The 26,386-nt window shown below is 46.4% G+C and overlaps 1 protein-coding gene across 11 annotated transcripts in view; it reads left to right on the top strand.

Moving 5' to 3' along the window:
- TCAIM (T cell activation inhibitor, mitochondrial) overlaps positions 1-25,308 on the top strand; it is a 34,273-nt gene extending 8,965 nt beyond the window's left edge. For 7 of the 11 annotated variants that reach the window (XM_007505231.3, XM_007505234.3, XM_001381159.5 and 4 more), the window contains 10 exons: positions 1,211-1,283; positions 2,785-2,920; positions 5,330-5,483; positions 7,633-7,885; positions 16,086-16,208; positions 22,066-22,163; positions 22,365-22,456; positions 23,904-24,136; positions 24,353-24,484; positions 24,964-25,308. In XM_007505231.3, the coding sequence (XP_007505293.2) occupies positions 1,255-1,283; positions 2,785-2,920; positions 5,330-5,483; positions 7,633-7,885; positions 16,086-16,208; positions 22,066-22,163; positions 22,365-22,456; positions 23,904-24,136; positions 24,353-24,484; positions 24,964-25,189 (1,476 nt within the window). In that variant the 5' untranslated portion in view covers positions 1,211-1,254 and the 3' untranslated portion in view covers positions 25,190-25,308. Of the gene's footprint in view, positions 1-1,210; positions 1,284-2,784; positions 2,921-5,329; positions 5,484-6,244; positions 6,698-7,632; positions 7,886-16,085; positions 16,209-22,065; positions 22,164-22,364; positions 22,457-23,903; positions 24,137-24,352; positions 24,485-24,963 lie in introns of those variants that run through there. The other 4 variants (XM_056800395.1, XM_056800393.1, XM_056800396.1 and 1 more) reach the window with 3 other exon arrangements.
- The last annotated feature ends 1,078 nt before the right edge of the window (positions 25,309-26,386 follow it).

The following is a 26,386-nucleotide window of genomic DNA, read 5'->3' as shown; positions in this document are numbered from 1 at the left end:
CCCTCCCAGTGCTTGGTACATTGTACTTAACAAATATCTGCTGACTTGATTTTTTTTAACTCCTACCTTCTATCTTAGAGTCAATATCATGTATTAGTTTCAAGACAGAAGAGTGGTAAAGATTAGGCAATGGGGGTTAAGTGACTTGCCCAGGGTCACACAGCTGAGAAGTATCTGAGGCCAGATTTGAACCTAGGACTTCCCAATTCTAGACCTGGTTCATAATCCACTGAGCCACCCAGCGGCTCCCCTGCCAGCTTGATTGTTTTTCCAGATGAACTTTGTTATACTTCTATAAAAAAAGTTTTTTATTAGTTTGATTGGTATGGCACTAAATAAGTAGATTCATTTGGATAGGATTGTCATTTTTATTATGTTAGCTCATAGCTATTATGTTAGCTCCTACCCACGAGCAATTCATGTTTTTCCAATTGTTTAGATCTAGTTTTAATTGTGTGAAAAGTGTTTTGTAGTTGTGTTCATAGAATTCCTATTTGTCTTGGCAGAGAGATTCCTAAATATTTTATATTGTCTGGAGTGATTTTAGATGGAGTTTCTCTTTCTAATACCTGCTGCTGAATTTTGTTGGAAATATCTAGAAATGCTGATGATTTATGTGGGTTTATGCATGGTACCCTGCAACTTTGCTAACATTGTTAATTATTTCCTCTAGTCTTTTAGTTGATTTTCTGGGGTTCTTTAGTATATCTGACTTGATTCTTAAAAAAAAGTTTTTATCTACAGATGTTTTTAAAAATGATCACTTTTCATGGTACCCTTAAAATATTTCTTTAACATAAATTTAATGTCACGTGTTTCAAATGTAAGATTAATTTTGAATGGTAAAATAATTATGAATTCAAACTTGAATGAACAAACAGGTTCCTGTTTGTTTTGTTACGTGAATTTTAAACATCTTTTAAAATTTTTATTAAAATACTTTTATTATTTATTTTTGCTAAAATACCTTTGCAAAATGTTTCAGGGTATTTGAGTGTTTAAAAGGTTATCCTGTTGATGAAATAAAATTTCAAAGGTGATTTTGAAGTTTTATTTAGAGCACCTTAATATTATCATAGCTTGATACTATAATATTTCATTCTAAGGCAATATTATTTCAAGATGATGTTCCACTTGTAAAAGAAATGGAAAATTCATGCAATATCAGTTTTTAATATTCTCCTCTTTCTGTTATGTTTAATTCTTTTAGTGATTAATGGATTCCTGGAAGCTGACTTGCAGCAATATATAGAAATGTTTTTCCATATGAGATCTATAAGAAGGTAAGATTGGCCACCAGATTTCTCTTAATGTTCATTATTTTAGCAAACTTACAGTTTTTTCAAATTTCTGGAGTTATTTTTTATCATTGAGGGAAAAACTAATGGGAAAGCAAGGATGAAAGGCAAAAAGAGAAATGGTATCTCATACTAGCCATGTCTTTGAAAGGCCTTTCATAGGACAAGAAGGAGAAAACATTCTGATACTTAAAACACTTGGGCATGAAAAGCAAGGGGAAGAAAATTAAAGAAAGGTTGCTTGTAGTCTTCGAGGCAGACAGATAAAGCACTTAGTAAGCACTGCGTGCCAGGGACTGTGCTAAGGACTCAGGACACAAACAGAAGCAGACAAGGCAGTCCCAACCGTCAAGGACTCTGCATTCTCATAGGGGAAGACAACAGGTAAAAGGAAACCAGGAGGGTAAGGCAGCAGAGAGATTCCCCAGGCATGGCAAGGAGAAGTCCTGAGAGCGATTGAGTTGGCATGAAAGGAGGGAGCATGGCAGGAAAGCCTCCTAAAATGGTGTGTGGGCTAGAGAGAGGAAGCTTCTCCACCGTGGAAAGGATGGAGCTGGTAAGGGGACAGAGAAACCCAAGAGCGAGATGAGCATGTGATGGAGTGAAATGAATAGGACTGGGGCTTCTTGGGGAATGGTGCGTCTTGCTAAGGACTCCCCACTTAGAACATTGGGCCTCCCCTCCATCCTGCTTTAACTGCCGAGTTTGAAATGGAAACCAGTTACCCACAGCCCTCTGTTTGAGAACTGAGTTTCTTTTTAATAGAATAAATGAACAAGCATTGATTAGGCCCCTATTGTGTACAGAGCACTGCTTTGACAGGACTTGCCCGGGTTAAAAGGAAGCCATCCCTGCTGTAAAGAGAGTCCTCCTGTCCCCGCTTGGAGACAGGTCGCCTCATTGTGGTTGAAGCAGTTTCTAGGCACTTTGGGACTCCTTGGCTTTTATATCAGTTTTGCTCATCTGAGAAATGGCGGTCCTCAGAGTCAGCCTCTGTGCCTTGATTTGTTCCTTTTTTTCTGTCATCTGCTTAGTCATCACCATATGGACCGGCGTCTCATCTGACACTAACTTGGCCTTCTGCACGGCTCCCTGGTCACGCGGCCCCCCAGGCTGCTGGCTCAGGAATGGCTCCCTCTTTTGGGCCCGTTTCAGTGAGGTTGTTCACGGCTAGGCCCAAGCCTTTCAGCTTTCTTTGTGGAGACGGGGATGGAGACAGGCTTGAGCTTCTGTCTCTTATTTCTCCACCCCCATCACTTGGGGTGCCAGCCTTCTGATGGAAGGCTCTGGGCCTCGAGGTGAAAGCCCAGCTCGTCCTAGATTTCAGAACAGAACCTGCTTCCCTCAGAGTGCTCGTGGAGGTTAGAGTCCCCAGAAACAGTCCTTCTGTTTGAATCATGTGCATTTGAATCGTTCTGTACTTTCTTGGTGTTTATTCTTCTTTGTGCCTTGATGGATAACAAAACCTTTTTTATGTGCCTATAAGGTTATGTCTAGAGAACATATTACCCCCCTGGCTTCTTCAGTCGAGAACTCTCTCAGGAGCTGAGGCTGTAAATGCTCTGAGACCTTTCTATTTTGCAGTGCACCCAGATTTCTTTGGACAGCATCCCAGAGAGAGGGTGAGCATTTGTCCTTGTTCTTGAGTCCCCTTGGCGTTTGTCGGGCTGGGACCAGGCCTGGTAAAATGTGGTGTGGATGGGTGGTGGGTGTGGGTTTCTGGTGACTTGGAATCATTCTCTTGTGCCTAATTTGAAAGCGTATGATAGTGAAACTTTAAGATGCAATAAGGTAATTCCCAAGGCTTACTCGTAATACCTTTGGTGGATTGATTTTTCGGGGAAAAATGGAGAATTTTGAAAATCGGTCAGCTTGCTTATTCCCGAGTGCAGGTGTCCCAAAAGTCACAGGGCAGTCAAAAACTTTCATCAGCCTAAAACCACACCAAGATTTTTAGGACAGCTGTAGAGTGCATTCTTGATTATAAATAACTATCTCGACCATCATTTTCGCATGTTGTTGATGTACGTTTTTTAATATCTCAAGATATTTCCCCCTTTTTGTACAACCTCAGCGCAGCTGAGAGAGAAGGTGGCACAGTACAGAGAGCTCCGAGCTAGGAATACAAAAGATCTGGGTTTAAATGCGCCTGAGACCCTGGGAACGCCTCCTAAATGATGTGGAGATAGCACGTGGTGGGGTGGGGATCAGAGGAGAGAAGCTACAGAAATACTTTGTCCTTCTTCTGGGGCTCCTTGGCCAGAGCATCCCCTGAGACAGATACCCACCCCCAAGTCAGCCTTTCCTCCTCGGCGTTCAGACTCCACGTGTCCCAGCTTTCCCCTGTCACCCCTGCAGGCACCCCATTCTCAGCCTTGGCGCCAAACTGGACTCCACGGTCGCCAGATCCCCTTTTCTCCATTCACACACACGCATAGCTACCACCCGCCCTCCTCTTGCAGTCTTTTAGGCATCACTCCCCTCCGTCCATGCTGAGCTCCAGCCCGCCAGACCTTTGGAAGGTCTTACCCAAGATGGTCCTTCTCCTCCCCTGGGCTTTGGGGATGGGGGTTCCCAACCCTGGAGAGCTCCCCTTCCTCCCCTCGGCCCTTGGAGCCTCCAAACTCGCTCCTGTGCCTCACAGCTGCTGGGGCCACCCATCCCTTCCACAACTGTATCGTGTTCATTTTGCATCTGTGCTGAGAATCATCAGAAAGGTCCGTGCCGTCTCCTCCATTGGGATGGAGCTCGCTTTGTCTCTGTCCCACCAGCTTGCCAACTGCGTGAAGCTGATTGAGAGCGACTCTGTAAGGGAGCAAACGTGTCCCATTCACAACTCCCTGGAAATGTTGAGCCGTCATTCGGTAAAGAGGGAGAGAAGACAAGACAAGAGTGCCCAGCTAACAAGAAGCTCGTGCCCCTGCTTTGTTCTGAGGGCGGTTTGGGGCACATGTTGTGATCGTGAAAGAAGCGGCATCGCGGATTGGCTTAGAGATTTGTCCCCCAAAGCTGATCGATGTCCCGGACAGAGTCTTGGTGTGGATTTGTGCTCTTGGAAGCAGTTTGCTGTTTGGGAATTAGAACACGCAAACATGCCAGAGCTCGGTGACTCCTTGCCCGGGCCCCTGCCCTCATGCATGCTGGCTTTGTAAATGGGCCGGAAGTCTCCATGGACGTGTCCTCCAAAGAGGCCCTCCTCGGGACGGCCACTGCTTGAGTCCTGCTTTGGGATTCTCCATTCACGCTTTGGCTGAGCCAGAGGAGAGAGCAGGTCCTCCAAGCGCTCCTACCTGCTCCACGTCCCCCCAGCCAGCCCCAGGCGCCTGTCCCGTTACAAATCCTTTCACCCAAAGAGTCTTCTACTTACCTGAGTAGGTTACAGTCCAGTTACCCCCACGTGTCAGCTGGCCACCTTAATAACTGAAATGCATATGGTGAGCACGCAGGTGCTCGCCTGGGCATTACGTGGGCCTTATGTGCGCTGTTAGGGTTTGGCTCTCCAGTTGGGGGTCTTCTTTATTCACTGAATGTGCAGAGCCCTGGACGGGGGGTCTCTTTTGGTTTTGCTATTTCACTGCCCCTCGGAAGCTGGAAAAGCTCCTTTCATGGGATCAAATTCAACTTCCAAGAAAATAGTGGCCAGGAAGGGTTTATGTAGACACATAACCAGTGGCTGAGACCTATGTGGAGAGAAGGTCAAGCTCTGCTCCCCCTTGGACCACTGTGCCTAGGGCAGGGCGGGCTCTTGACCAGTGCTTTCAGTGGAAGAGAAGCAGGTGGACACGCTTTATTTCGAGGCCTGCTGCTGGCTCTAGAAGGCAGAGCAAATAGGCACATGAAAAGAGCAGCCGTCAGTGGCTTTAGTAAACTCCTGAAGTCATTTTCAAATGTCAGTACCCCGATACAAGTAGTGTACATTTTAAAAATTATTTAAACCCGCTCATAGTATCGTCACCTAGCCGGAATACAGCTTTCTGGTAGTGTTTCCTTTGGTGGAAGTATATATGTGGCTCCTTCTTTTCTCCCTGCAGGAAATCAATGAGAATTCTCTGAAGAGATTAAGTGCCTACTTGGAGAACCTCCAGAAACCAGGTTGGAAGACTTTGAAGCCAACTCAGCTCACTTTTTATGTGAGAGAAACCGAGCAGACGACCTTGGAGGGCCCCGAGCTGTTGAATTCGCTAGGTGCCGTGTCCGTTTGTACAGTGCTTCTCAGCAGTTTCATGTCCGTAGTCATAAATGTGAGGGGAAGAGTCTCTGAAAGGTGCCCGGGTCCTAGGAAAGCAGAGGCCTTGAGCTCAGCGGTCGTCAGCCTCAGAATCCCAAGAGCAGCTTATCTGCCATCTTAGAGATGGCTCTGAGCAAGAGCATGTCTGGGGAAAATGGGAGGTTAGCCATACACAGCACAGACTTGAAGGGTCTGGAGGCAAATGAAAGAACGTTTTCTATTTCTTGGACTACAAGACAGCCTTCCTTTTACATCTCGTACGCAGGCTATGGGCCGTTTTGATGTTTAAAGGTGATTCAGGGAATATGAACAGAAAGGTCTGCATCATGCTTTATTTTCCGCCTTTCCTTCTCCAGAGTAGGAAAAGAAAAGGGATCCAGAAGCCTCTGGTTGCTGCCGCTGCTCCAAGCCTAGCCTGGCCCAGTTAGTTCAGGGTTACCTCACGTGAAATGTAGATCTTTCCAAATAATATCTTTGCACAACATTAAATATTTACATGTGGGTTTCTTTTAAGAAAAGTGCTGTGTAAATTAAGGAGGGTGACATTATAGATTAAATGAATTCTTATTCATCTTATTAATAATATGAGGAGAGAGAGAGAAAATGTGTGCGTGTCTGTGTGTATAGGCTGGATGGGAGAGTGGAAAGGGGTTGACATAGAAGTCTCATAGGTAACTTTATAGGTTGCTTTTCTAGATCCTCCACATTCTCCATTCCAGGGCTCATATCTGTGGGTTCCTGGAAGAATACTCTGGGGACATGGGCCGTTGTCTGTCCTATCTCCCCATCTCTTATCCCTACTCAAAATCTTCAAGATGAAAACCATCAAAGTCGTAGAAAGGGAACCTCTTGCCCTTGAGTAGGCAATAGTACCTCATTTCCTCCTGAATATTCCAAGGAATCTTTAGGACCTTCTAGTATGCATTAGTAGAGGTCACTAAGACGCAGAGAAAAGAAAAATTGGCTTTAAATGATGAGAAGAAGAAAGCCTCAGAGCAGCTGTGAAATCCAACGTCCCCTTCAGGTATTGTGGAGCAAAGCAGCCCCAATTGCTTCCAGGAAGTCTAGAGTAGATGGAAGATGACAATTCCACATGCCTGCCTTGTGGGCCTTCGATTTCCATCTTTTACTCCCAGGTCTTGGAATGATGCACACATGGATAATGGCGTCTGTGAGTATAGTTAGGGTTTTTTTTACTGTAAAAATGAACCCCATTTTTTCTATAGCCATTCTAAAAAATAAACTTTTTGTTCATCATTTAGTAACTTCAGCCACTAGATTTCTCAGTGACTGACCCAAGAAGATGATGATATATCAGACATCCAACAGTCATAGTGATGAATTAACCATCCACATGGGTAGGCAAGTGTTACGGTCAGGGTGAGCACTCTCCCACCACACAAAGAAAGCTTAAGTCTCCGTGGCTCTCAAAATCAGAGTACTTGGTATATCCCAAACAATTTCTCTGAACTTTTGTCCAAAAGAGCCTGGCTCTGTTCTTCAGGGATGCTGGTACCACACAATGCTGGCCCATTAGAAGGTCTTTTCTGCATTCCACACTTAGGACAGTTTTTCCATGACTAAGACCAGAGAGACAAACCCCACACTTAATCCTTAATTTCTAAGTTGTCACCCTCCAGATGACTGCCCTTTAGCTGTAAGGGATTTACCAACCCTCACTTTTGCCCACCAGCAAAGAAATCAAAGTGAGACAGACATGGGACCTCCATTTTTCCAAAGGGGAGCAAATAGGTGTAATTTGGGTGTAAAAATTTTCTATTTTCACAGTACTTTGCCATTAGAAATAATTTTAAAGTGTGACCCTGGGCAAGTCACTTGACCCCCATTGCCTAGCCCTTACCACTCTTCTGCCTTAGAACCAAAATGCAGTATTGATTCCAAGATGGAAGGTAAGGGTTTGATTTAAAAAAAAAAAAGAATTTTAAAGTATTAAAGAAGAATCTTTAATTATACACACAGATTTTAGAAACTGAATAGAATGTGTATGAATTTTATAAAATTTTTGAAAGAAAAAGATGACTTTTCAAAAGCAAAGATACTATTAGATTGAACCCATAATAACTGTTCTGGGATTCCATTTTCTAGGGTTTCGAGCCGTCACTTTTACTTTGCACAGCAGAGACCTACTGAACACCGTCTTAGATATTCTCAACTCCTGTAACTTATCCACCGAGCACATCCAAAGTATGAACACTAATGTGACCTCCCAAGCACCCAAGGGAGCCAAAAGGACATTCGACAGACCTATTAAATGGGACAAGACTTACTACTCCTTTACTGGATTCAGAGACCCTGAAGAAGAACTGGAGAAAGTCCAAAAAATGGAAACGTCTCTTATGTATGTAAATTCTTTTATTTCATTAAGCTGGTACTGCAATCTAGATCTAAAATTAAAATCTCTTTTTTACAGAAAACTACTAAAAATCGTCTCAAACTAATTCCTTCATCTAGCAGCATTGTTTTTGAGACGATTTATAATTCAGATCCTTGTCAATCTCTAGCTTTCAAAGCTTTAGTCTTTAAATTGCAAGAATTATTTGGGGAACATTTCTTAGACCTTAATTATTTTTGGTAATCAGCTTCATGTGGGTCTTGTGAAAATCCTGTATTTGTAAGAAACGAAACACACGAAGGGTAGCAATCAGATTAAATCGGGCCTTTAAAACAGTAACTAGGTTAGGCATGTCTTTCTGTAGCTTTAGGTGGGACTGTCAGATAATTAGCAGCCTTTGCTGGGCATCAGCACTGTGCGTGGCAGCCTTTGCCGTCAAGGGGAAAGGACATGGTGGTTGTGTATGTCTCAGTGGAGTGAAGGGGTAAACAGGAGGGAAGTTAGGGGTGGGATAAAGAGCTTCAGAAGCTGCCTCACAAAAAAGAGGGCTTTGATGAGCCTTGAAGGAGAGTAGGGATGCTAAGGAATGGAGATGGGCAGACTGTACAAAGGCTCAGAGGTGGGAGGGGAGGAGGAGGCAGGAGCTGGCTTGTAGAGGCCCTGAAATGCCCACGGAGTTTCTGTTTGATCCTCGAGGATGAAGGAGGTTGGAATTGACTGACCCTGAAAGACCAGTGGGACTGCCTACCAGTGCCACGTCAGTACAGTTTGAGGCGTGTTGAGATCTGAAACGTGTCGTTTTCTGCTCCAAAGACAAGACTTTCAGGGATTCGCCGCTGTGTCCACCCTTCACCCTCCAGCCATGGGGGAGGGTGGCAGAAGGGCCTCTGTGTCTTCAGGAGAATTCAGCATTTTTAAAGTGCCTGCTACGTGCAGGGTAGAGCAATGGGAGGTCAGGCGTTCCTTGAGAGCCAGAGCCCTTCAGAGGGTTAGAGAAGGCAGAGGCAGAAGAACCATGTTCAGAAGGACAGTGAGCTCCGGAGAGGCTGGGGACAGGCACCAGGGAGAAGGGCAGCTTAGCACAGGGTCCCAGGGGAAGCCAGGCTGGCCAAAACCTCGAGGCAAGAAGCACTAGCCAAGATGATGAACTGAGCCGCGTCCTTGGCAAGTCTTGCAAATTAGAAATTCATCTAGGCCGGCCCTTTGGTAGGTGGTTCATTCCATTGGTCACTGGAAAGTATGCAGTACTTTGATCTGTTCTCAGGGAATTTCCATTGAGGTGGGAGAAGAGTAGAGGCAGTTTGGGGGGAGCCCCTGCCTGAGTGGGGGGCGGTGGGCCAGGGTAGCGGAGGTAGACGGTGGCAGAGGGGAGGAGCCACCGAGGAGGTGAGGGTCCCAGAGGCTGAGGTCGCCTGCCTTGCAGTTTGCCTGGCGTCTGAGTGTCCGCTTGTGCGCTCTCAGTGTGGAGGACTGTAAAGCCCAGCGGCCAAGTCCAGCTTCTCAGGGCCAGCCCGGCAGCTCTCTGCATAGCCCTCACCCTCTCGTGCTAATGGGAGGCAGAGAGGAGGATAGCTGGAGACACACGTATCCTCCCACCCCTTTTCTCTCTCTGTGAGCCACAGTATGGCTGGCTTCTCCGAGAGCCTGGGGCTCAGATACCCGAGACTTGGCTCTGTCGGGGATGGGGTATAGAGGCACAGCTGGCACAGTTCGGTCCGGGCAGTGAGGAGGTGCCCTGTGCCGCTGGAGCCCCACGGTGGGCCTGGACGTGCCGATGCTGCCCATTCAGTAGAGTATTTCAAAACAAAGCTTTGAACCTGACACACGTGACTGGCAGTGTAGGAACTACAAAGTAATGGTCCGAGGTTTAGGATTCCAATGTTCCCGTTGTTTCCATCCATGTTGCTTGAATTCTGGCTGCCTCTTCTTCTCTGAGCCCAGATGTCAGAGTAAACCGGGTTTCTACTGATTATTGGCTTCTTGTAAAGGGAACAACAGACAAGAGGTGCTGAAGTAGCATCGAATATTAAGGAGGTGCCCTTGGGAAGAAATCCCAGAATCCAGAGTAGGAAACATGGTGGAAAACAGTCAGACCAGCATCCCTGGCTAGTGGAGTGGAAGCCATGTTGTCCCAATGTCACGCCACAGACAAAGGAAGCCCACGAGGGGCTAAAAACAACAGAGCACAGAGGTGACAGCTAGACACGACGTCAGTGTGACGAGGAACTTCAGCCTGCCCTCGAGGAGATTAAACATCAAAGGATAAAGCATGGGACCGTTTGAGGAAGACGAGAACCCAACCCTGGAACATATGAGGAGAGGCTTCACATGGCTCCCACTTAAACTGAGCTTGAAGCAAGGGGAAAGTTGCAAGAACCAGACAAGGAGAGGACCCCTCTTGGGAAAGCCTGGAGATGGAAAATGGAACCTTGGGCCTGGGGCAGTGAGTGGACCAGGGTGCCTGGAATGAAGAGAACGGAGAGGAAGATAATGGCCAGTCAGCAGAAGCCGTCCTGAGAAGGGCCTTCAGGGCCAGGGTTAGGAGTTTGTCATTTATCCAGGGCACGTGGGGAGGGAGCATTTGGATGCGGATGAAATGGTAGAAACCCACGTGACTGCACCCTCTTTAGATGTTCAAAAATACTTACAGAAGATGAAAGGAAGGCAGGTAATGAAGGCTGTATTGATAAGTGTGGCTCTGCTTTGGAGCAGTACAGCGTAGGATGAACCAAGACTGGGGATCCGTCCTGAGTGGTCACATTAATGGCATAAAGATTTAGTATTGGTAAAGCGCTTAGCACAAGGTCCAGTGCGCAGTAGCTGCTATATAAATACACTCACTCCCTCTCCTTCCCCTTGGGGAGAAACATGGAGGGGCTGGGTCTGAGCCAGTTGTAATGATTGCTTACCACTCAGAAGTCCAGGGCCAGACCTCAGGCCCCCAGTCAGAAGCGAAGGCCAAAGAGAAGGTGCATGGCAGGTTGGAGATGGCAAGTAGGTAAAGCAAAGCCCCTAGTTGGAAAGGCCCTGAGGCTACTGTTTAGGGGCTGGTGACTTGTCTTTGGTGAGTCTCTACCCAAAAGCCTGGGATTACCCATCCCCAAGATTAGAAGCACAGTTTCTGCCCTTGAAACACAGCCCTCCTCTCCAGAAATAAATCAATACGGCACTTTTATTGATGGCAGAAAGGCAGAGTTCTCCAGCAACAGTGTCAATAATCTAATGTTCTCTCAGCAAGATTCCCAAAGCAGGGCGTGAGTGCTGGCTGAGAGATCTTTTCATCTGAGAATCGTTGCTTGTTGGGGAAGCAGATTCCCTGGGGTCGGGGACAATCCAACATCTTTCTGGACATCAGATGTCAGGGCCTTCCCTCCCATTGAAGTCAGTGACTATGTCTCAACAAGGGTTCTGCCAAATTGGCCAGGGGGGGGTACTTGCCCACTTGTTTGCAGCTCTGGGACTCTGGTCGTGTTTGTCATTGACTAGGCCTGTGGCCCTTAAGATGCGTGTTTGGTTATTTGTCTACCAGGGACCCTGACCTCCTCAGTGCCCTAATATAACTATAAGGGTTAAATTGGGGTTTTGACTAAGAGTTATAAATTCAATGTTGTGGTCACTGAATTAAAAATATTATCCCTAAGCCAGAAAAAACTGTTAGCAGCTTTTATTTATAACGAGGAAGAGAAAGAGTTGAAGTAAGAAATATAGGAGGGAAAGAGGTAAGGAGTTGCCTAGCCTACCCTAAGTGCTGATCCCATGAAATTCAGCTTGCTCCCCTACAAAGTTCCAATCTCCACATGGAAGTCCGATTTACTCACCAGCAAGCCGATGCAGGATCCAAGGAAAGGAATCTCTCCACAGAACTCGCCCTTCTGAAATGCCAATGAGCAGAGAGGGTCTCCTCACAGAGCCATGAAGGCAGGCATCTCTCCAAGCTAGAAGTCCCAAGCAGCAGTCTTTCAAAGAAGAAGTCCAAAGGAGAAGACCCAAGAACAGGAAGTTTCAGACTTTTTTACAGTCCTTTTTCCATTTCACTTCCTGTCCCTTCCCCTCTTCACAAGGGCCAATCACAGCTTCCATATTGCCTAGCATTCATGGGGGGAGCCGGAAGAAGCAGTGTCTGTGGGATCCACCTCTCATCCTCTGAGGGTGTAAACTCTTATCAAAGGATTCACAAATATCTGACTGACTGAGTTAAAAGGGTGGAGCTCTCTAAGTAAGTGGCTTGTGAATTCTCTTACTTGATGGCTAACAAAGTGTTAAGTAGGGGTTTCTTGCCTGATTGATTAACTCAAAATAGACAAAGAGAATAAAGAATTCCCTTTCATAGGACCCTGGGGTTCATGGCCCCTGAGCCTTTCCCCAAGGTAGGTTCTGTGACCCACTCGCCCCCATTGCCTCACCAGAACTGTCCCTGTCACCCAGTCTTGCTAGTTCCAAGATTTAGGTGCTCTTTGCAGATGTGAATGTCTTTTGCTGCTTCAAGTCTTCGATCACAAAATGAAGATTTTATAGATAAAATAGGAAGTGATTCATTACAATGTGATGAACACATCATAGAGTTGTTCAGGCCTCCGCCCAGGTTTTCTGCTCCCATTTGGTCCTCTTGGTCTCCTCATTGTGGGTGATTTAAATAGCGGTTAAGGTTGCAACTCTGTCCACTCTCATCTTGAGCTCTCCATGTCTCGCCCGAAATCCTCTGTGAAGGCACAGATCTAGGTCACCTAGTATTGATTTAGTTCTACAACAGCCTCTCTTCTCCCGCCCCCTTTTTAAGAGGACTTCCATCTACTCATGACTTAAACTTTTCTTCTTTCATTTCTTGGGGATGTTTTTAGAAATCTGTTTTCCATAAGTTTTGTGTTTTTAATTTAATTTCTCTCTTGCCTCTCCTCCTCTACCATCTTTGTAATTGCTACAGTAGCCTCTCCAAACCTATCCGTTATTTGACATACATCTTAGAGGCAACGTGGCACATTCGAGGGCTGGCCAAGGAGTTGGAAGACCTGGGTTCATACTGGCTATGTGGCCTTGGGCAGATCCCCAGCTTAACCTCTGGGTGTCCTAGATTGCACTCTACTGATACGTATCGCACAAATCTGAAAAGGGGAAACGTTCCCGAGGCTCAGTGTGAAAAGTGTCTGGGGGAGCTGAGTGGGGCCTTTAGGTATTTCCCAGGGTTTAGCTCCTTCCTTCCTGGAGAGAGCCCTTGGGAAGTGGCCATGAAGCCCCTTTCCAGTTTGACGGATTGGCCTCCAAGTTCTCTTAGAGGCGATCCGCTGATTCCAGGGCTCCTTCTCAGGTTATCGGAGGACACAACGCAAACGAGAGCCCCCTCACGCCTAGCCCTAGACACCAGAGTAGCCCTTTGAGAAGTGGGGATGCCTGCTGTCACACTGACTCTACACATCACTTTATTTCTTGTATTTTGACTTCCCAAGAAGATGAGCGTGTAAATTAATGCTTCCTTTTAAAGCACAGTAGATAAGTTTTAAATCATTCTGAAATGATTAAATTTCAGTTTTACTTCTCAACAAACTGTTTTTTAAAAGCATTTCTTTAGATCCTCTTGAGTATCTGCTTTTGCCCTGTCCACTAAAACAACCGCACTAGCGGGGGCAATAAAGCACATGTCGACATTTGTGCATGTCCTTGTGAAAATTAAACACAAAAGGCATTTCCATATACAAGGGTATAATAGATACAGGGATGATTTCCCATGGAATCAGAAAGCCCGATGTTAAAACTGAGATGCCATTCTCCTTGTATCCAGGGCAGGAAGTTAAGGGTTATCTCCATGGAAACTGAGGACAAGGATTTTGTCAGGGCCTGTGCTTACCAAAACCTAGAATTCAAACATTTTATTTTTTTAAACCCTTAACTTCTGTCTTGGAATTGGTACTAAGTATCAGTTCCAAGGCCAAAGAGCCATAAGACCTAGGCAATTGGAGTTGAGTGACTTGCCCAGAGTCACACAGTTAGAAAGTGTCTGAGGCCAAATTTGAACCCAGGACCTCTTGTCTCTAAGCCTGATTCTCCACCAAGCCACCTAGCTGCCCCATGAATTTAAATATTTTATATGTTGAATGCTAAGGACATTTGTACATTTTTTTAAGATTAGCTATTTGTTTTAATTGGGGTGTTTGTTTTGGTTGTTGTTGTTGTTTAAAGAATTAATGCAGGGGGAAGCTGGGTGGCTCAGTGGATTGAGAGCCAGGCCCAGAGACGGAAGGTCCTGCGTTCAAATCTGGCCTCAGACACTTCCTAGCTGGGTGACCCTGGGCAAGTCACTTGACCCCCATTGCCTAACTCTTACCACCCTTCTGCCTTAGAACCAATACATAGTATTGATTCTAAGACGGAAGGTGAGGGTTTAAAAAAAAAAAGAATTAATGCAATCTTTGTCTCCCAGAGTTCACCTTCCTTCTCCTTCCTCCCCCCAAATCAGAAAGATTGTTTGATGACTTATTGGGAGCTTTTTGTGGTTTTTGCTTACTGGGTGAGTAGTGTAAGTTGCACAAAGCTAAATGGTGGCTTGGTGATTCCTGAGATCTTTTGGCATCAGCTTCTTATTTCTAGGTGTAGATGGCCCTTGGCTTCCAGCTTTTTGATTGGATAATTGATCAAAGATTAAATTGAAAGCTACTTGATGGTCTCCAACAGCTGGGTTCAGCATAGCTAAAAAATTTTAAGTGAAAACTTATTAAGCTTCTTTTTCTTTTATCTAAGCAATTTGGGGTAGGGCTTGGGAATCCTTGGGCTACTATAATAGAGGAATCATGGACTGGGATGGCCATAAGGGGCTGCCTGGCATCCTGAAGATAAGCAAAGCAGCATAATGGGCCTTTTGAGGGGCTCAGGGTGAAGAATGATAGTGGAGTGTGACCTGCACTATGACATCGCAAGCCAAATTGTGAGAGGCATTCCTCTATTGTTTGTCTGCATGGTTCAGCCTTCTTGGTTTATTCATCCAGCCGTAGACATTTCTAAACTATTAATTTTATGTATTTCGTGTCACTGTGAGTGACTAGTTGTAATGGAGATATTCTGGAGTGATAGATGCCAAGGTGTCTAGTGAGAGATAATGAGAGATAGAGAGATGGAGAGAGAGAGAGATACTGCTAGAGAAGTACTCTGGGGTTTGCCTATTGATCACTAATGGCTAATAAATCAAGATATTTCCTACCCTCCTCCACCCTTCACCTCCCAGTTTCCACCCATATCCTTTTGCCTCCTTTCCCCTTCCCCAGTCTTAGTCAGCCACCTTCCAAGCAACTCAGGGGAACTATGAGATTTCAGAGAAATATTCTTTACTCTTCTTTTCTCAGATAAAGGGGTTTATTGGCAACAACAGGATGAGGATTGAGGTAAGAGGGATAGGGGTGACCCTAATCTATAAGGAGAATTAGGAGGATTATAGAAAATGTCAGTCCAGTCACAACTGTGACTCAGAGAAGTCAGAGAAATGGAGGACAACTGTTAAAACTTCTTTCTTCCAATTACACAAAGCCACCAACAAAAGTTAATTTCTTCTCAGCCAAACTCCAGAAGCCCCCCAAGGGTCCTTCAGCCTGGGACAGAAGCTAACAGGGATCAGTTCTCAGCTTTTTCCCCCTTCAGCCAGAAGCCAAGGAAGTCTCTTTCTTGGTCAGTAATCCCCCAGAGAAGCAAAACCTCAGTTCCTCTCCCCTGGCCAGGATCCAACTGCCTCTCTTGGAACATTCTGTTTTGGAATGTTCACCTTGATTGACAGATCAGGTCCTTTACTTTGGTTTGCATGCTTGTCTTGTCTTTTAAATCCTCTCTTTCTTCATGCCTCTTCCACACAACCTTGCCAGTCTTCTCTGACTGAGCAAAGCCCAGCAGCAGCCCCCTTGCTCAGCCCCTGGCACAGCTGGATGCAGTGGCAGATCCCTGTGGTATCAGGAGGCAGCTTCCCCACTCCCCCACCCCTCCATGAAGCAGCTAAATGTGGCACACAGCACGTGATCTCTAACTGGTTCATCATCACTGATAGACACATAAAAGTCTGGAAGTCTTTATAGAAATGCAAACATGTTTATTCATCAAGGTTTGAGTTGATTCTGAGACAACTTTAACTCTCCGGTCACATCTGTCTTCTAACAATAGGCGTTTCAGCTTTATATTCTTGGGGGGGGGGGGGGGGGGGAATGATTCTTATGGCTACATCTCTGTCTCTTTCTAGATCCTGGTTAGATAATAATGAAAAAAGTGCCATTAAGAAGCTGACCGATAGTTTGCCACTTAGAGGGGAATTGGATCGTTTGAAAGAAGAACTGTCTCATCAGCTCCTGCTTTCAGATATCAGGTAATGATGTAGAAGTCAAACTGAGCATGTGCTGCCTCCTGGCCTGGCTTTCTTCTCTTCATCTGAAAATTTCTATTTGTCTTCAATATTATTTCACTAATAATAGCTAAACATTTAAAGAGCACTTAAAGGTTTTCCAAGTACTCTTCAAAGCTCCCTATAAGATCAGAGTTTTAGAGTTGGAAGAAGAGTCCTTAAAGATAATCTTGTTAGCCTTCTTTTATGAATGCAGAACCAGGGGTCCTGTGAACCATCTGAGCCTTTAGTTCTGGGGGAGGGTCTTGCCCTGATGCTGATGGTGGCTGACTGATTGGGGTGGTGGATGCTGCAATAGGGGATGGTTAGATCCAAGCAACCACATGTAAAACTTCAAAGAAAAATGGAAATTAGTCTCAAATGCTAGTTCAAAAAGAAATTCAAAAGTCAAATAAGACAAATCAAAGGAAAATGAGAAGAAAAATGGGAAAAGAAATTAAAGTAATGCAAAAAGAAAACAGCTTAAAAAGCAAAAGTGGTCAACTGGAAAAAGAGGCACAAAAATCTAATGAAGAAAAAGGTTTCTTTAAAAGCAGCATTGACCTACTGAGGGAAAAGGCAAAAAAAAAAATTCAATAAATAAAGAGTTCCATGAAAAATAGAATGGACCAAATGGAAAAGGAGGATCAAAATGTTGTAATAGTTAAAAAGATTTTGTCAAATTGTAAGAATTAGAAAGGGTATCCAAATTGTAAGAGTTAAAAAAATTGTGGTTGCCATTTAGAATAATTAAAAATTAAACTATAAGCATATTAGTAGCTTTATTACAGCAAAGTAGAGATAGTAAAGATAGGGAAATGTAGGAAGGAGGGAGGAAATATTGCCTAGCTAAATACCCTAAGGCCAGATCCAAATGTCTCCAGACCACAAGTGCAAATCCAAATGCAAATCTCACCAACCCATGAGAGTGTCTATAGCCAAGCATTTCACCAACCAAAAGAGAGTCTGATGCCACCAAGACTGAGCTGCCAAAGAGAGTCTCATGCCCAGAGAGTGTCCTGCCAAAGAGAGTCTCACCGAAGAAAGCATCCCACTGAAGACAGGAGAAGAGCTGAAAATCCAATATCTCCATCCAGAATCTCCTCAACCCAAGCAAGTCACCAAAGCCAAACTCCTCTCTCAGCAAGACCTACCAATTCAGAATCTCCAACACAGAATCACTAACATGGAATGAATGTTCAGCTCTCCAGTCTTATAAGCCCTTTTCCCCAGTCACTTCCTGTCTCTCTGGTTTCTACTTACTTTCGATGTGAACTGGTCTATCTCTGCACATCTCAATGGTAAAAAGACCTCCAGATCTCTGATTAATTAAATTAAAACAGGGGAGGGAGGAGTCCAAGTCCCTGATTGATTAAGTTAAAAAGAATAATGGGAGTTTAAATTCCTTTTCACAAGTTCTTGGAAGAAATTCATTCTTTAAAAATTAGAATTAGGCAAATAGAAGCTAATGACTCCACAAGACATCAAGAAACAATAAAACAAAATTTTTTTAATGAAAAAGTGGGATAAAATATAAAATATTTCATTGAAAAAACAACTGACCTGGAAAATAGGTCCAGGAGAGGCAATTTAAAAATTATATGATATATGATAAAAAAAAAAACCTTAGACATCATATTACAAGAAATTGTTCAAGAAAACTGCTCTGATATTCTTGAACAAAAGGGTAAATTAGAAACTAAAAGAATCCACAGATCACTCCCTGCAATGAATTCCCAAATGACCACTTCCAAGAATGTTGTAGCCAAGTTCAAGAGTTTCCAGGTCAAGGAGAAATACTGCAAACAGCCAGAAAGAAACAAGTCAAATATCAGGGAGCCCCAGTCAGGATTACATAGGATCTGGCAGCTTCCACATTGAAGGACCAGAAGGCTTAGAATATGACATTCTTGAAGGCAAGAGAACTGGGTTTACAACAAAGAATCACCTACCCATCAAAAGCGAATATATTCTTTCAGAGGAAATCATGATCATTTAATAAAATGGAAAATTTCTAAGCATCCCTGAAGAAAAGACACCAGACTTAAACAGAAAATTTGATGTCCAAATACAAAATTCAAGAGAAGCATTAAAAAGGTATATAAGAAAGAGAAAAAATTTAAGGGCTTCAATAAGGTCAAGTTATTTATGTTTGTATATGGAAAGATGATATCTGTAACTCTTAAAAATTGCTATCATTATGATAGAAGTTAGAAGAAATATGCATAGACAGAGGGTATATTAGTAAGTTGTTTAGAATGATATGTAAAAAAATCTAGGGATGATGAAAGAGGATTGTACTAAGAGAAATGAGAAGAGAGAAGTAAAACAGGGTAAATTATATTACATAAAGAGAATCATGGGGAAACAATTACAGTGGAGGGGAGGATGAAGGTAGTGATGGGTAATACATGAACCTTACTCTCATAGGATTTGGCTCAGAGAGGGAAGAACAACCAGATTCAGTGGGGTATAGAATCCTATCTTACCCTATAGAGGAAAAAAGGAAGGCAGCTTCATCAATGCCAGAACCCAGTTCTCTGCAGTGGACCACAAGGACTGGCCTTAGGCAGAGCCATCTTTTCAGTAAAGGAAAGAAGGGAACCAACTGCTTTAATTCCCAGTTCTCTGTTAAGCCTTGGAGCAGCATTTAGAGATCACCTCTTCTACCTCACAGTCCAGAGTGTTGACACAATTGTGTGTACGTATAGCTGGTCTTCAGCCTTGAAGGCAGGCGCACCGAGCTCTTTGGGTGCAGGAGCTTCCAGTAAGTGCATCCTATGAACGTTACCAATTAATAGTCCTTCCAGGTAGCTCTGAGTAACAGAAATTGCCAATAAACATTCCCAACTCCCAGGTTTGGGCCAGGAATCAGACCTGGGACGAAGAGTTAAACGTATGCTGTCAGTTCATCTCGTTTCATGCCCTTCCACGTCCTAACAAAGCAAGGCTGAATTTCTCACTCCGTGCCTGTTCTCATAGAATGTTATAGAGAGTGACACAAGGCAGCGAATTCTGCCTGACCCTGGAGGCCGCCGGGCCCAGTGGCACAGGATCTTGGCTGGTGGGATCCCCTGATTTGCGAGTTCTGAGCTGCAGGGAAGCTATGCCTGATGCCAGGATGGTGAACCCTGGGAGAGGCCATGAGGCCCAGATCAGAAGCAGAGCCGCTTCATGCTCCTGTGCTGACTGACCACCAGGGAGGCATGGCTGTGCTTCCCCTAGGAGAGGGAGAGGGAGGCCTCATCCTACAAACCTGAGCCTGCCTCAGCCACACACAGCTCATGCAGCATGCTAGTGAAGGGAGCTGGGCCTAGAGCCCAAAGAGCTGAGTTCCAATCCAAAGAACTTTCAAGCATGATCATCTTGGTGACTGGAGCAGCTCTGAATGATTTTGTCATTTGTAAACATGATGATAAACTGGTTTGGGCCACACCTGTGACTTCTGTGGCATGGGGAACTCCCAAGGAGAGAGTGTCCTTCCCCAGTGCAGATGGCTGTCATTTATAGTCTTGGACTTTTAAGTTAAGGGACCTATTTAGGATCACACGGCCCTTGGGTGTCAGACTTGAACTCATGTATTTCCCACTCTTGAAGCTGCATCTTTACAATAGTAAATTGTCAACATTAAAATAAAAAATTAACACCACCCCTAGAGTTTTCTGAGTGACTTTCCTCAGACTAGGTGGCACCATAGTGCATAGAGTGCTGGATCTTGAGTCAGAAAGACCGCTCAGACACCCACCAGCTGTGTGACCCTGGGCAAGTTTCCTCATTGTAAAATGAGCTGCAGAATCCCTTTGGATCTCTGTAATACCACTACGGGGTCTTTATCCCAAAGAGATAATAAAAAAGGGGAAAGGACCTACTTGTCCAAAAATATTGAGAGCTTCTCTTTTTGTGGTGGCAAAGAACTGGAAGTTATGGGGATGTCCATCCTCTGGGAATGCTAAACAAAGTGTGGTACATGTTGGTGATGGAAATGATAAGCACGATGATTCCAGAAAAGCTGGAAAGACCTACAGAATTGACGCAGAGCAAAATAAGCAGACCCGGGAGAACGTTGTACAGAGAACAGCCAAACTGTGGGCTGACCACCTGTGAAAACGTGGCGACTCTGCCAGGTAGCGGTCTGGGACAACCCTGAGGGACTTATAATGGGGAATGTTATCCACCTCCAGAGCAAGGACTGTTGGATTGGATGGATGTGGATCAAAACATTCTCTCTTTCACATCAGTGTATTTACCATTTTAGTTAGGGGTCTCGGTTTTGTAGGAATTTGCTCCTAAAAGTGACCATGATAGAAGTATGTTCTGCATGATAATACGTGTAAGGCCCAGCTCAAATTGCTGCCATCTCCAAGTGGGGAGAGGGAAGGCAGGGAAGGAGATGATTTGGATCTTATAATTTTAGAAAACATATTGAAAATTATTATTACATGTAGTTAGAAAATAAAATATCTTTAAATTTAAAAATATAGGAAAAAATGAGCTGGAGAAGGAATGGTAAACCGCTTCAGTATCTTTGCCAAGAAAAGTCCATACGGAGTCACAAAGAATCAAGACAAACAACAAAAATGTTCAAAGATAAAGCATTAGAATCTAAGCTCAGCAGATCAAGAATGTTGTCAGTGGGCATTCAATTAATATCAAAAATACAGGAATATCAGATTTAATTTTTCCCCTAAATTTTGAAATTTTTTCATTCCTAATTTTTTAAAGCCAAATCACCATATCGGTTTCAATATAAAAAATCATGGAATATAAGACCATATACCAGTGATGGTGAACCTTTTAGAGATGAAGGGCCATGCCTTCCCCACCCCAAGAGACAATGTGCCATGCCTCACCTAGAGACCAAATGCCCACTCCCAGACAGGGGAGGGAGGAAGTGCTCCCATTGGGCTGCTGGGCAGAGGGGCAGGTGATGTCCTCAGGTGCACGTGGAGTGGGGAGGGAAACCTGGCCCTACCTCCCTCTGGCTTTCTAGTAACAAACTCTGTCTGTGCTGGAGCGATGGCAGGCAGGCAGGTATGCCTACAGAGAGGGCTCTGCCTGCCATCTGTGGCACACGTGCCATTGTTTCACCACCACAACCATATATCGTTAAGATCACAAATCATATCTCTGAAAGAAATACCCAGCAAAAAGAAAAATCACAGTTAATGTAGACCACAAAAAGGTGTTACACAACCATGATTTAGAAAAAAGGTTGGCCTTTATTTGGACTAAAACTGCATATGATGTACATAGAAATTGTTTTCTACATCAAAAACTTATTTTTCTGAAGAAATATTTTTTCAAAGGTGACATGATGAAATGGCCAGTGACTTTTTAGAGAGATGAAAGGATTTTATTAAGAAAAAGGAAAAGAATGCTTTTATAATCTTGGCAGAGAAGAGGGCCTGGAAATTTCCAGTGAGAAAACTCTGCCAATACAGACTGGTGTGTGCTTTGAGGCTCCTTACAACCCAGGCGTCCCCAGCTCTAAGGCTGGCATTCTCTGCCACCCCAGCTGCCTCCCCATCTTCCTCCACATCTTGACAAAGCAGGCATTGTTTTTAGTCCTTTTCTCCCTTTTCCCTCTTTAAATCAGCTTTACAATTCAGTTTGCTTACTTGGTTTTAAGTTTGTAGACTCCAGCTCCATTCTCAATTCAGGAAAACAGACCAGATTCTGCAGTTTCTTCTTTCCTCCCCTTTTCCAAGGCTCTCCCTGGTGCTGATGCAGATGCGGGTTCATTTGGCTCTGGAGGGCCACTCCGAGCGACTCTGTTGAGCCCTTGCCACGCGTGCCTGGTGCCCCCCAACGCGCTGCTGACCTCTCTGTATTCTCTGTGCAGGTGGCAGAGGAGCTGGGGAGTCGCGCACCGCTGCAGCCAGCTCCATAGCTTAGGCCGCTTAGCTCAGCAGAACCTGGAGGTCCTGCAGAACATCAAAGGTGCGTCTTCTTTGAGGGGAGTGCAGGGCGCTACCGAAAGCATTTCTGCTGGGAGAGATGACTTTCTCCTGGAGACTCAGAACGGGACTAAAACAAGAGCTAAGGGGCAGGGCGGCCACTGTGAACGAGGAAGCCAGCTTAAGTACCAAAGCCCTGCACCAACTTCTCTGCGTCATGAGGGATTTCTCTTCTTGTTTTCAGGTTGTACCATCATATTCACAGACCGGTCAGGCATGAGTGCCCTGGGCCATGTCATGCTGGGAACCATGGATGTTCACCACCACTGGACAAAAGTAAGGAAAATCTTGAAAGCAAGACAATTCCAGGGTCTTCAAAGGCATCTTTGTGATTTTTATCTAAATTGTATCTTCAGAAGTGCAAAATGTTTAGATTTTAGCCGCTCAGTCTATCTTTGCAGCACCAGCGTCCTATCATGGTCTAACATTTGGATAAAAGTTTACTTTATCAAAATACCCATATTTTTGGTGTCAAGTAGATAGGGTATTTGGGAAAATAACTCGGTAATATTTTTCCCACTTTTTATTTTATAATTTTATGTTTTGTAAACACAACCTAAAAGCCTTCAAATTGTTTTTCTCAGACTGTCCTTCTTCAGCTCTCTTTATCAGAAAATGATTTTTCATCAGTTTGCCATTTTTTCTCCAAGTAACAAAGGACAAGATATGTCTCCCCATTTGTTTTTTTTGTCCTCATTAAACTTAATTTTTCTTATTTTTTCTCTCTCAATCACCTCATTTGTTCTGATAAGCATTATTTAGGGATATTTTTCATGACCACTTGGTCACCTGACCTCATAAGAACCCTGGGGGGCCAAGATAACCCATCCCTGGCCATTGACTCAGAATTATTTTGTCTGCTTTCCCCACCTATAGCTAGATGTGGGGTTTTCCATTCTCTTCTGCTTCCTACCATGAGTACATTTTTTAAAATCTCAGGTGGGTTTGAGCCAGGCCTGGAGGCAAGCAATCCTGGGCTCGTCTCTGGCCTCGGACATTTCCCAGCTGCGAGCCCTTGGGTAGGTCACTTAACCCCAGTGGTCTGCCACTCTTCTACCCCAATAGCTTGCAGGAATTTCACGACAGAAGGTAAGAGTTAAAAAACGTCGCACACTATAGGATCAGGGGAAGGTGTTGGTGGAGGTTTCTCCTCAGATTTCCTCTATGCTTTCTGGTAAACAGGAAGACTCTCTGCCTCCCCCTGCACCACTTCCTGCTCGCCACCATTTTGTGGTAGGAAACAGGTAGCCAATCCCATTATAAAAGCCCTCGTTCCCTAGTGTGTCTCTGGGAGGATATTCAGGCACGGTAAGCAGCGGTACTGCCACGGGAGGGCAGGTCTCGGCCTCCTCAGTGGGTCTCATCCTCTCATTCGGGATCCCTAAGAGCAGGCAAAGCACGAGCGTCTGGGAATGGCCTCAGCGAGAGCCGATTGGAGAGCAGCAGCGACCCTCCTCGTTGGGGCTGGGCTCACCCCGCAGGGAGGTGCTGTTGGAAGGCCGGCCGGCCTCGGGGCTCTCCTTCTCCCCTTCCCAGGCCTCCGGAGCTCCGCACGGTGTTTGGGGCCCGGCCCGGTGCTCTGGGCAGCGGCAGGCCCGTTTCCTGGAGGCGATGCTCCTTCGCTTCCCAGCCTCCCATCTTGCCCTCATCCGCGGGCCCTGCCTCTGTGGGGAGCGTAAAGCCTGGTGCCTCGGGCTGAGCGCGCCTCTCCTCTCTGGCCCAGCTCTTCGAGCGCCTGCCCAGCTACTTCGACCTCCGGAGAAGGCTGGTGCTTCTGGAGGAACAGATCAGCCAGCTTCTGGGCGGCCTCCAGGTGGTCTACTTGGAGGAGCTGCAGCCCGCAATGACCATCGAGGAGTACTACTCGGTGCTGGACTGCTTCCACGGCCGCCTCCTCCAGAGCAGGGTCCCCTTCCACCCGCGCAGCCTCCGGGGCCTGCGCATGATCCTGGACAGGTGAGGCCTCTGTCTGCCCGGCCGTGGCGGCCAGCCCGAGGGAATGGTCACTCGTCACGCCGCTGCCCTGCCCTTGCTGGCCCCAGAAATCCCTACAGACGGCGAGGGAGCCGCCGGCCAGCTGGCCCTTCGGGAAGACGCCGCTTTCCCCGGGGCTCCCCCTCCTCCGCCCGCCTCGGCCAGCGCCGCCGCCATGTTGTTTCCCTCTCGTTCCAGCGACAGGTACACCCCCAGTCTGCACGAGCTGGGCCACTTCAACGTCCCCATCCTGTGTGATCCCGTCTCCCTCCAGTGGTTTCTTTTCACCAAAGCGGCCCAGGCCAGAGACAACATGAAAAAAAAGGAGGAGTGAGTACCCCGGGCTTCCCGTGCAGGAGGGCCGGCTGGGAGCCGGGGTCCCCCCAGGGCCTGGGCTCCTTTTCAAGATGAGAGACGGAAGGGGCCGCTGGACGGCTCAGTGGATTGAACGCCAGACCCAGAGGGGGGAGGTCCTGGGTTCCAGTGTGACCTCGGACACTTCCTAGCAGGGTGACCTTGGGCTAGTCACTTGACCCCCGTGGCCTAGCCCTCTCCTCTCTTCTGCCTTGGAGCTGATACGCTGTACTGATTCTAAGACAGAAATGAAGGGTTTAAAAAAGAGTAGGAAGGTTCCATCCTTAAAGGCCCCTTTCCAAGTAACCCGGTGGCTGCCCCTGGAGCCTGGCAGGGTCTCCTCTGCTCCTCGCTGAGCCTCCCCAGCCCTCGGCCCCCGCTCGCCTCCCCGCTCACTCGCTCGCGTTTGCCGCTGTATCTCCTCCCTGACGTCCACTTTCTCGTTCCTGCCTCAGGTTAAAGACGATTGAAAACGACTTGATCGATGCTTCGGTGGAGAAATTTTCTCTGCAAAAGCTGTACAAGGAGCCGAGCATTTCGAGCGCGCAGATGATCGACTGCTGCAAGAGGCTCCTGCAGCAGTCGCTGCCCTCCCTGCAGGGGATGCACCTGTGCGTCTCCCACTTCTACGCAGTGATGCAGGACGGAGACCTCTGCATTCCCTGGAACTGGAAGAGCTGAGGCGGGCGAGGAGGCCGATGCCCCCCCTGTCGCCAGGACTCCTCCTGGCCGGAGCCCCGGAGCCGAGGCTGGCCGGGCCTGTACATAGAAGGCGCTTAATAAATGTCGGTAGAACCGAAGCACGTGCTCTCCCCCTTCTTGTGCGTGGTCTGTCTAGCCACAATTCCCAGAGAGGGATTCCCAGAAAGCCCAAAGGAGGGTCCACGTCCCTGTGCCTCGCACTAAGCGGCCGGGGCCAGGACGGGAGGCCCGCGTTAGACGTTGGTCTTCAGAGTAGGCTTCCGCTCTTGGAGGGTCTCAGGCCCATCCATGCGCTGGCACCATAGCGGGATCGACTAGAACCCTGGTGCTGGCTGTGGGTGTCCATGAGCCCATTTTCCTGCCTGGGAAACTGCTCTCAGGACAACTCTGGCCACCCCCTGAAGGGAGCCTTGGTGCAGGGTCAAGGGCCAATGTCGCTCGAAGCCTAGGCTAGAGGAGCCCAGCTAGGCCTCCCCAGCCCTGCTCAGGTCACTCATGCCATGTCCCACTCAGGAGCTCATGGCGCTCCGCCAAGTACTCTCTGGGCGCCAGGTAGCTCAGTGGACAGAGAGGTCTTAGGTTCAAATTAAGCCTCTGATACTTACCAACTATATGACCCTGGGCAAGTCACATAACTCTAATTGCCTAGCCCTTACTGCTCCCCCGAAGCCAATGGCCATCCACAGGAGGGCTCCCTGGGGGATGTTGCCCTGGAAATGCTGGAGGGGGTGCTGGGGGTGTGTGTCAGAAAGAGGCTGTTGGGAGAGACGGGGTCACGTGACATTTCTCTAAGACCTAGATGGAAACAAAAATGGAAGCGTAATCCTGGATTCAAGGAAGTGTCCCTTTGGACGAGCCTCTGCATACATCCGCTGCCCCAAAGCCAGCCTTTAAAGCACTCTTCATCCCCTCCAGCCGTGTGTTCTGAACTAGATTCTGCCTCTGAATGAACAATTGTTCCCCAGTAAACAAACTGCACTCGTGTGCCCCTCCTTACTCTCGTAGCCCACCAACACGGCCTCCCACCTGCCGCCCTCCTCGGCCCCAGCCGAGACACAACTGGCGCTCGCCTTTCCTGCTGCATTTTCTATTTCTGAGGCAGGCATGAAGCCACACACGCAGGAGAACAGCAAAGGATCCAAGACCAGAAGAGCCAGGAGTCGGCAGGGCAGGCCA

This window comes from Monodelphis domestica, chromosome 5, assembly GCF_027887165.1.
Source record: "Monodelphis domestica isolate mMonDom1 chromosome 5, mMonDom1.pri, whole genome shotgun sequence".
In the NCBI taxonomy this organism is placed as follows: domain Eukaryota; kingdom Metazoa; phylum Chordata; class Mammalia; order Didelphimorphia; family Didelphidae; genus Monodelphis; species Monodelphis domestica.
This window is presented reverse-complemented; position numbering and strand designations above follow the sequence as displayed.